The 7,895-nt window shown below is 38.6% G+C and overlaps 1 protein-coding gene across 2 annotated transcripts; it reads left to right on the top strand.

Annotated features, from left to right (window-relative positions):
• The first annotated feature begins 908 nt into the window (after positions 1-908).
• Positions 909-6,603, top strand: GTF3C6 (general transcription factor IIIC, polypeptide 6, alpha 35kDa). Of its 2 annotated transcripts, none has more exons than XM_009704623.1 (5): positions 909-985; positions 3,856-3,919; positions 4,480-4,524; positions 4,664-4,774; positions 6,090-6,603. In XM_009704623.1, the coding sequence occupies exons 1-5, from the start codon at positions 917-919 to the stop codon at positions 6,383-6,385; spliced, it is 585 nt and encodes a 194-aa protein (XP_009702925.1). In that variant the 5' UTR covers positions 909-916; the 3' UTR covers positions 6,386-6,603. The 2 variants fall into 2 exon arrangements, with proteins under 2 accessions (XP_009702925.1, XP_009702927.1); XM_009704625.1 differs by having other exon boundaries at positions 911-985; positions 4,661-4,774; positions 6,090-6,385.
• Positions 6,604-7,895: the final 1,292 nt, after the last annotated feature.

Below are 7,895 nucleotides of genomic sequence, written 5' to 3' on the forward strand. Positions count from 1 at the left end.
GGCTGGACGTGTGAGGGGAGCCGGGCGCGGGGGCCGCCCCGGGGCTGTCCCCACAGCGAGCGCGTTTCCCTGGGCGGCTCGGGTTTGTCTGGTGCCGCAGCCGTCGTGCCCCGAAAGCTGTACCGTGTTCGCTGTGCTGCTTCAGGTTTTCTGGGAAAGGGCGTTGTGAGAAAGCACTCTTCCAGTTTCCGTGGCTTCCTGCACCCATAAAATCCGAAAGTACAAACTGTTATTCTTTTATTATTAGGGATACTAATGGATGCTTAGTAGATGGTGATTCTTGAAAACTCTTCCTTGAATAAAAGATTTTTCAAGGTGGCTTTTTTTTTGGTTTGTTTTTACATTTCCCTCACCCAAAATGATACGGAACTGCAAACCGAAATTAATTTCAAAGCAATATGTTATAAAGAGTTAAAGTAAACATTTCAAGGAACATGTTGCTTAACTTAACCTCTTACTGTGATGTCTTAGGTAGGTAGGTACTAAAGCTTTGGAAAAAGGTTTTTTGGAATATATAACTGGTTTATATTGTTGTAAATTATTTACCCATATCAATCCTCATTTTTCAAGGCTGAAAAAAGCGCTCCTTTCCTACCTAGGGAGAAAAGGCCAGGATATTCGGGTGTGAAACAGGTGTCTGATGGATTAGTGGGTCACTGCGTTTCCCTGGCTGTTGCAATATCTGTCTGCCATTTTCTCTAGGCAAAATGCAGAATAAGTCACATTTGGGGTCTGTTTATTCTGAAGGTCAGGGTCTTTGTATGCTGTTATTTTTGGGGTTGGTTGGTTGGTGGTTTGTTTTGTTTTTTTTTTTTTTGTTGTTGTTGTTGGGTTGTTTGTTTTTTTTTTTCCCCTGAGTTCAGATACATCAATTACAGATGTACACGATAAACTTATCTTCTAGGAGCAACTGGTCATGGTGGAACTATCAGGAATTATTGATTCAGACTTCTTAGAAAAATGTGAAAACAAATGCAAGATTTTGGTGAGTGATTACAGCACAATAGGAAAGGGGTAAGTCAGTATGCATGTGAATGAGGGACTGAGGCTGTTTCTGAGTTCCTTGAAGTCAATAACATTTAGATCAAATCTCTGATAGAGCACTATGTGCACTGTCTTGGCTGTATTTGGCTGCATGTTGTGAGTTCTCTCTATTTCAGAAATGGCATATGGTTTTTGAATATAGTGTTATGTAAATATCTTATATTTAGGAAATTACTAAGGAAATATTTTCAGAAGTATTTATAAGCTAGGACCATTATCCCCTCTGATTTCAAGCACTAAGTTCATTTTTTAAAATTGTTTATTTTGCACATTCAAAAAAATATTGTTAACCACACTTCTTCAAATAACTTGAATACAGCTGACAGGTAAAGCCAAAATCTTTCTGAATTGCACTGTATTTACAATGGGTTTTTTTGCAGACACTGCCTGGCCAGTTCAAGTGTTGAAAATGTAAAGGATAACTGGGTACTAAGCATTTGGTAAATAATTTTGGATATCTGCTTCACTGTGAGGTTATTGTAAGAATCTGGCTTACCTGTCCTTTTGCTTTTGAGTTTTTTAATCACTTTCTCTGTATGGGATAAATTTTATTTGCCCTTCAAAACCTATGTGGACTGTGAGAGCTGTGGAGATAGTAGAAGTACTATTAATTTGCAAATACTTTCTGAAACTACACCTTTATTATAGACTGAAAGGGTGGAAGAGAAGATCTCAGAGTATGCCACTGATCAGAATATATGTGAGGTGGTAAAGTAAATTCTGAAAATCTCAAATGTAGAAATACAATCAAAATTCATAAATTATCCATCCCTGCACGGATATGCTTTTATAAGCAGATTTTGCTTCCTGGATCTGACCTAAGTCACTTGAAATGTATTACACAGATGATTGATTATGGGTGGCTGGATGGCTACATATTCTTCAGTAGTGTTAATGTGATTCTTTTAAATTTTGTTCTTTGAGATTCTCTTCTAATGTAACTAGAAAAACTTTCAAGTATCTATACTGTATCCTACTCGTATCCAAATCTATCTGTGCTCACTCCATGGAGTAAGTATTCCTTGATATTTTTCATAACGGACAACTGTTGTTAAAACTCCAATAAAAGATTTTGCTTTGTGTTACTCTGTTTAGCAAGTTTTCTATGATGCTGGTCACAGAAGGGGAAGACAGTCTCCATTTTTGCATAGTCCAAAAAGGAATGCAAATCAGCCAAAGAAATAAAGTTTATAATATTAAAAACTGTAATGCTGTTGCCTAGTACTAATGTGTTCATTTTTTAAATTAATTTCCTGTAGTAAAAAAAAAAGTTCTACATGTTAGCTTAATGCTATTGATGTTCTCAACTTATGCAGCAGAAAGAGAATCCCAGAGCTTAAATCTTGCTGATCTTGGATACTTCTGGTTTTTAAAAGTACGAGAGGAAAATTGCACAAATTCCTATTATTGTGTGATATTCTGTATTTTACACAGTTTACCACAGTGTCTCATCTTCAAAACTTTTAGCATGTCCTTATCTTCGTGTTCTGAATAATGTTGATCTTCACGACGTACTGTTAAAAGACATTTTGCCTTAATTGGTGTGTTCTGTTCAGGCATTAATTTTTATCAAAATACAGTTTAAAGGTATATGTTATATTAAGAATAATGGGATCTTGGCCTGTTAATTTGGAAAAGCTCTGCTGTGGAGGAAGGGAATGAGCTGATAGAACTGGTGCCATACTCTCCCACTCCTTGTTTAAAAAAAGTAAAATTAAGTAACAGTTTCCAGCTTCTGCACAGTGTAGACACACAGTAATCACAGAAGCTTCTGTGACCCTGCAGTGGCACTTCTGGTGCTGGTGTAATGCTTTATGCCGGACTTCATCACCTTGTGTGTTTTCTGAAGACTTTTGAAAGTTATTCCACTTTATAGAACTTGTATTAATTGGAGCTTAGAAAATAATGTCTTGTTTTCATGCAAATACATATATTTTTATTTGATAATTTAAAAAGGAGGTTAAATTAATTTCCTAGAGGAAATAACAGCACTTTAAATTTATTTACTCTAACCTAAATAGACCGTTGGCTGCTGTTTGATCTACATTTCTTTGATCCTTTTTTAACATACTAGAGCATTTTCTATACCAGTTCAGCATTGTTGGCTTTGTTGTTATTACTGGAACAGTATTATCTGGTATATTCTTTGTATTTAATATACTTAAAGTAACATGAATGATGATAGACTGAAAAATTGTCATTACGTTTTATTTTTTTTAACAGTACGCTGATTCTACAGTAAGATTGGCTAAACCCTTTGTAACAGTTGTTATCAGTGCTTAACTAAGCCTCCTACAAAACCAGCAAGAAAACTCCTTCTCCCCCCGCCCATACCATTTAACATTGCAGAAGACCTCAGGGTCAGTTGCAATGACTAAAACTGCTTTTATTACATTTGTTGAAAACCAGTAAATACTAATTTAATTGCATGTCTTGCCATTCTTTGAGGAGTCTGATACGATTTTACAGAAGCTAGCCTCTGCAGAACTCTCTTACCCACTTTCATAAATCCTGTTTTAAAGACATACTTTTCTTCATATGAAGCTGATGGTTTGAGAAAACTTCACAGTCTGGAATCCATTCCTTTTCTCTAATACCAGAAGAAACTTTTTATTTCACGTTTACCATGTTATAGAATACTTATTTTACTGTTATTACCTTTTGTTGGGTTTTTTAAAATTATTTATCTTTCCAAGGAATTGATGTAATCTGGATTTTGCTATATTTGTCGTCTTTGGTCTTACAGCAAGAAATTTGCCTGGGCTAAGAGAGACATCTGACATCTGTACAATTTTGTCCCCCTTTTTGTAGGGCATAGAGACAGAGAGGCCCATTTTACAAGTGGACAGATACGTGTTTGCAGGAGAATATGAAGGTAGGAAAAATGATGTGGATACAATCACTCCTTTTTCATGTGACCCAAAGAACATTCTTAATGTCAGTTAATTGCACTGCAAATGGAGAACATGGTCCTGTGAGGTGCTGAAGTTCTGGTGGGTGGTTGCGTAACGCCACATAGAGCAGCACCAGTCTGAGTTCACGGCTCAGTTAGCCATGCGTCCATGTTACGTACTGGAAAGTATGCCTGGGAGCTGACTCCAGGATCCGCCAGTGGGTATTTCTGCAGGGAAAAACGTGGCATATAAAATGCCTTAAAGTTAAGTGCCTGTTGTCAGTCCTGCTTATACAGGAGATGTGTTGTGCAATCTGTAGTTCTCCCATCTGCCTTATGGTGACAACATTGGTCGGGAAGAAAATGATCTGGAATCCTTCCTTTCACTTTCAATGATAGTCATACTCCTGTCTGTTCCAGAGTTGGCAGAGTGGTTACCAATGCTGGGCCTTGGCAAACATCCCCAGAGCTGTGCCAGTGGCTGCAGTACCTACAGCTGACAGAAATTACTCTTTAAGACTTTCTCACTTTGTTTTCCATAGATACCTTGGGAACCTGTGTGGTTTTTGAAGAAAACACGGAGCATGGTAATTGTTGTGATTTGATGTCCTGTTCGTTGCTGTAGCCTGGGAGGTTAGAAATATTTGTCTTGTTTCAGTTGATAGTGGAATTAGCTATAATGATTGGGTTTTGGGTATTGTTTTTTTTCTCCTCTCTTCATAGTAGATGCAGAAGGCAACCAAAAAGTACAGCTGACATACAAGTGCCACACAATGAAGAAGTTGAGCATGACACGGACGCTTTTGACAGAAAAGAAGGAAGGAGAAGAGAACGTTGGTTAGTGCCTCTGCTCTTACGCATAGGGACATGGATGGTGTATGCTTAGGAACGGCAGCCTTAATTAAGTGTTTGAGTCAAGAGCATGCAGTAAGTTAGACGAGCTTTCTTCTTTAGGCAACAAATGTGTATATTTAAATACAAAAACAGAAAACAAAAAAAAAGACACAGAGAGAGATTCCTTCTGACCAGTGCTGCCTCCAGAAGTGGCCAGTAGGAGATTCCTACAGAAGAGTGTGAGAGCAGGGCAAACATATGCTGATGTTACCTGGTATGTTTTTCTGTCATCTAAAAGTTTTGGCACTAGTTCTGAAATCAGAGGTGCTGTTTAGTAGTTCTTCACTGAATTTTTTTTTTTAAAAAAACTTCCATAAATTTTTCTAATGACTTTTTGAGTCTGTAATTGTTGAAAATCTATAATATCCTTAGTAAGAAGTTCAGTGTTGTATGTACTACAACTGAATTGTTCTTACTGAATTTACAGTTAACTGTAAATTAATTTAACTTACTTGCAAAGACACACCTAGCAGACCATTCATGTTGATTTTCATTCTGTATGCAGAATTCAGTGCTTGTATGTTTGCTTTATTTCAGTGGCGTTTTTTCATACGGAAGTCAGTACTTTTACACAGTCAGATATTGAGTATCTACTATATATAGTAGTATTCGTTAGCAGTATCCTATTGCTTTTAGTTGCTTTTTTTCACTCAAGTCGGTGTTAATGCTTCATATTTTAAGAATATGTAGCCATTTTACATTAAATATGGACAGTCAGCTGGATGTTGGTCATAGGAGGGGTAACATGAAATGTCATCTAGAATCTAACCAAACATCAGCATTCTTATCAACACCAGGTATCATTTCTTCTCTCCATATAATTAAGTAGGTAATATTAAACAGAAACTATTGATTTCTAAAGTACGATAGGCTAGAGAATATGTTGCTTAATACAAAGGCCTATTTTGTTCTGAAGGAGTCTTGGATAAGTTAGTTTTATCCTATGCACGTTGTTGTTAATTTATCAACAGTTAAGTTTCTCTTCACTTTAAGCTGGTCTTTCTGTAACAAACACCTTTCTGTTATCCATAGCCTTATTTTTCAAGGAAGATGCATGGTTTAAGCCCTATGGTGAGACTCGCCACAAAAATTAGTGTTGGTCCAAATTCTTGAAAGGCATCTTTCTATCCTAAGTGATTCTTTTATTTAAATGTTGGTCAGGCTCAGCCTTAGTAACAGTGAACTTAAACTAAGAAAAAACTCCTGTTAACTCTTAACTGCTTTTGTCAGTAATATCAATTTTCCTTCTTTGCATCAGGTGGAGTGGAGTGGTTGCAGATCAAGGACAGAGATTTTTCCTACAGCAGGCCTAATACGATTTGCAGCTTTCTGCGTGAAAAAGAAGATTCTGAGGAGTCAGCTCAGGCCCAAGACAAATTGACTGAAGAGTCAGAGGGAGAGGTGAGTGGTGGAGGAAATTCTGACATGAATTGTGATCTGGAGAAGCAGCACAGCTTGGAAATAGATGCCTCTACTCCTCTGCCTGACAGCCCTGCTTCTGGGGCAGAGGATTCTCCTTCTGGAAGTGTTGCCTTAGATGATGCCCCTCCATGATATCAGCTCTGATCTTTTCAGGATTTCTTCATGGAGTTAATGGGCCAACTTTTAAATGCCAGTTTTTATAGGCCATGACATGATTTCCAATTTATCTGAGCAATTAATAGTGGAAAAATGGACGTTGTCTTCTGTGCATTGCTTTTATGTTCGGATTATAGTGGAGAGGGCTTCAGTGTTATTTAAAAATGCTGATTGGAAATGTGTGTAACTCTACCTCAAAATTGAAGATGAGGAAATGGTTACATAGTTAAAAATACCCTACCTTAGAAAAATGTTGATGTATTGTCTGGAACATTTTGTAAAAAGAAAAAAAAAGAAAAAAAAATCATTGTTTAAAATAAAGTCCTGAATTTTTCAAGTAGATCTTCACCTTGTGTGTCATATTCAGCTGCATACTATGTCTGTTCTTGTACTGCAGTTGTTAAAAGCCACGCTTACTTGAATTTTTCTTTCATTACCTGTTTGAATACTCATCAGATTGCTTAGTTTGGATTTTCTCTAGCATCCTTTGTTGTCCCCTTGAGATATTTAGAAATCCTTCATGTGAGAAGGGACTTCAGGTGTCTCTTGTCCAGTTTCCTACTTAAAATAGGGTCAACACTGAATTCAGGCCAAGTTGCTCAGGGCTTTGTCCAGTCAAGACTTGGAAACCCCCTGTGAACCAGTCAGCAACTGAAATCTAGGTCTTAACGAGGCACCTGTTGCTCTTCCTTCCCCCATTTTCTTTATAATATAATGTGTGTTATGCAAAAGCAAGTCTCTGTTCCCCCCCGCGCCCCAAACTTGTTCAGGTTGTTGCATTTGCTCCTCAAGTTCATGTTTGATTGTAACTTGAAAACTGAAGGTACAAGAAAGCCAAAATACTCAGCAAAAGCCAAAGACCTAAACCTGAACAATCTTCCCCTGCCTGTCTACACCTGACCAAATGACTGAAGGCCTGCAGGCTTTCAAAGAGCGAGGAACATTTTCGATTAAGAGTACATATGGGTTTAAAAGCGATTCTACCACATTAGGCAGAAATCAGTCTCTGGCATTTGGCTTCTATTATGTATAAGGTCATGTTCCCCACTTAGAACATTTGCACCAGTCTTTCCAAATGAGTAAATTCTGGGGGAAATTGGGTTTAAAAGGGCATGCTTTAGCTGCACAGCTTTAACGTCGTTCCCAACGCACCAGGGATGAGAGGAGGGTAAGCAGAAAGGTTGGGAACGAGTTGATCATCCACTGCTGTGGTTACGTACGGTTGCGTAACTGCATCGTTATTTGTATGTTAATTAATTTGCACCCGCTGCTTAGCGGGGACTCGTCATGCCTCCGCCGTTACTCCTGGACGGGACGGCCGCTCCTCCGCGCCTCACAACGGCCCGCACCTGGCGCGCGCCGCCGCGCTGCCTGCCGGGAAAAGGAAAATGCTCTCGCGAGTGGAGGCGCCCAGCACGCCCCCTGAGGGCGGGGCTTGCTTCGCGCATGCTCACTGCCCGAACCCGAGCCCTTTCCGGTGCCCGCC

The sequence above is a fragment of the Cariama cristata genome, unplaced genomic scaffold (genome assembly GCF_000690535.1).
Source record: "Cariama cristata isolate BGI_N322 unplaced genomic scaffold, ASM69053v1 Scaffold45407, whole genome shotgun sequence".
NCBI lineage: Eukaryota > Metazoa > Chordata > Aves > Cariamiformes > Cariamidae > Cariama > Cariama cristata.